This window comes from Galeopterus variegatus, unplaced genomic scaffold (assembly GCF_000696425.1).
Source record: "Galeopterus variegatus unplaced genomic scaffold, G_variegatus-3.0.2 Scaffold12942, whole genome shotgun sequence".
NCBI classification, from domain to species: domain Eukaryota; kingdom Metazoa; phylum Chordata; class Mammalia; order Dermoptera; family Cynocephalidae; genus Galeopterus; species Galeopterus variegatus.
The window spans coordinates 21,707-23,710 of record NW_007739053.1 but is presented as its reverse complement, the minus strand read 5'-3'; the positions used below and the strand labels follow the sequence as shown (position 1 = coordinate 23,710).

Below are 2,004 nucleotides of genomic sequence, written 5' to 3'. Positions count from 1 at the left end.
GCGTTTCTGATGGAGGTTGAGTGTCACGGGAGAGTGTGAAGAGAGTAATTTGGAAATAGAACTCTGGCAGCAGAGAAGAAGGGCCTGGGATCCCACTGGAAGGGCTTCAGGCCTTGAGCTTTGTCAGGGAATTCATCTGAAGGACAGAGAGCGCGGGGGTGGGGAGGTGGACAGAGCCGGGAGGGAAGTGCAGAAGCATGGGCGAGGCTGAGCGGTGGAGGACACTGTGCTCACTTTGCAGTTTCTGGGGCCTGCCATCCTGGCCCTAAGCGGGCTGGACCCCCGGGGCTAAGAAACTGAGACAGGCTGGGAGAGTTCCAGGGAGCATGGGCCTTTCTCTTCTTCCTGAAGCTCAGCGGAACCCCAGCCAAGCTCTTGTGCCTGCAGGTGTCAGTGTGAAGAAGGGGCAAGAGCTGGTGAACATCTACTGCCCCACCGTGATCTCCGATGCGGGACTGTTCAATACCTACGAGCGCTTACTGCCGCAGAGCGCCCGCAGCCTGCAGGGTAGGAGACTCCTCCACGATGCCCCTCCTCGATGCTCCCCAACAACTCCCCTTCTGGAGCCAAGTGCTCCACCTGGATGGTGCTTCCCCTCNGATGCTCCCCAACAACTCCCCTTCTGGAGCCAAGTGCTCCGAGTGGATGGTGCTTCCCCTCTTCTTGGCCACCCCTCTGACTGTCCTTAAGCAGAAGAGGTGGCAACGCTGGTCATCATCCTAAGCCTAACGTTTACGGTTTGGGAAACTGAGGCTAATATGGGTGATTTAAATTCCTCAGGTCCCAGCTGAATGTGGCAGACCTGAGATGGGAACTCTGGTCTGTCTGACTTGAAAGCGTAGGCTCATGACACCCCAGTGGGCAGGGAAGGGTGGGCCTTCCAGAGAAAAGGCTTCAGTAAAAGAGGCAGGAGACAGGCCAGCCCACAGGGAACAAAATAGCTGAGGAAGCTTAGGTGAGAAGCGACTTCAGGAGGTCATGTGACCTGAAGCCTCTGGTGTGATCTGCAGAGGGGGGCTGGCTGGCCAGAAGGGTACCAATACCCAGGAAGGTGAGAGAGGGGTCTCTGGCTGGGCAGNCCAGAGGCTTCCGCTCTGCAGCAGGGTGACTAGGGCGTGGGACAGAGACTGCCCTGGGCAGGGCCGCTGGGCCAGTGTGGGTGGCAGGAAGAGTATGCTCCTTCCTGCCTCCCTCTCTGGGACCCTTCTGTCCCTCCTGCCCTCTCTCCCAGGGCCTCTGGGCCCTGACTCTGTCCCACCCACGCCCACCCTCTTTCCAGGCAGCTGTGCTATTTCTACGTGTTTCTCTTGTAGTCGGTTACGGTTTTCACTGCTCTTATGTATCACAGCCCTGAAAACAATCTAATGGCACCAGCCCCAACCTGGCTGAAGGGCTGATGGCCCCCCTTGGGTGGGGGTCGGCTGCAGCCCCAGATGAATCCCAGTTTGAGGACATTTCAGGCAGTGGCAGTGGTGATACTCAGTTCAGGACCTTAGGTGCTGGGGCTCCTTCATTTCCAGCTGTTCGGGGGTGNGTGATACTCAGTTCAGGACCTTAGGTGCTGGGGCTCCTTCATTTCCAGCTGTTCGGGGGTGGGGAGAATCTCATAGTTCTGTCCAGCTCTCACATGGGAGCCGGATCCAGTGGCCTCTGGGACAGGCAGTGCCAGTTGGGGTGGAGAGTGGAGGTGGGGTGGTGGGACAGAGGGAGCATATGTGAATAGGAGAGTCTTAAATCCACCACCAGGACCTGATGGGTGACTTGGGATGCTTAGGAGAGGAAGGTAGATGGTTCCTTCCCTGCTCCTGCCAGCTGGGAGAGGAGGGTGGGTGTAGGCGGAGGTAGCTGCTCTTATAATGGGCCTCTGAGGATCCAGGGGTTCTCTCTATGCCCACCCACCCCACCTGGATGTGGGACTCAGGTGATGAGACGCTGCTGCAGCTCAGCACCAGGATGCATGAGGCAGGGCCACGCACTGCCCTGTACTGTGGCTGTGGAAACCCA

At 58.2% G+C, this 2,004-nt stretch overlaps 1 protein-coding gene across 1 annotated transcript in view; it reads left to right on the top strand.

The window, feature by feature from the left end:
• RETSAT (retinol saturase (all-trans-retinol 13,14-reductase)) overlaps window positions 1-2,004 on the top strand; it is a 12,281-nt gene that overhangs the window by 6,820 nt on the left and 3,457 nt on the right. The window contains exon 6 of the mRNA XM_008563233.1: window positions 388-507. Within this exon, the coding sequence (XP_008561455.1) occupies window positions 388-507 (120 nt within the window). The remainder of the gene's footprint in view (window positions 1-387; window positions 508-2,004) is intronic.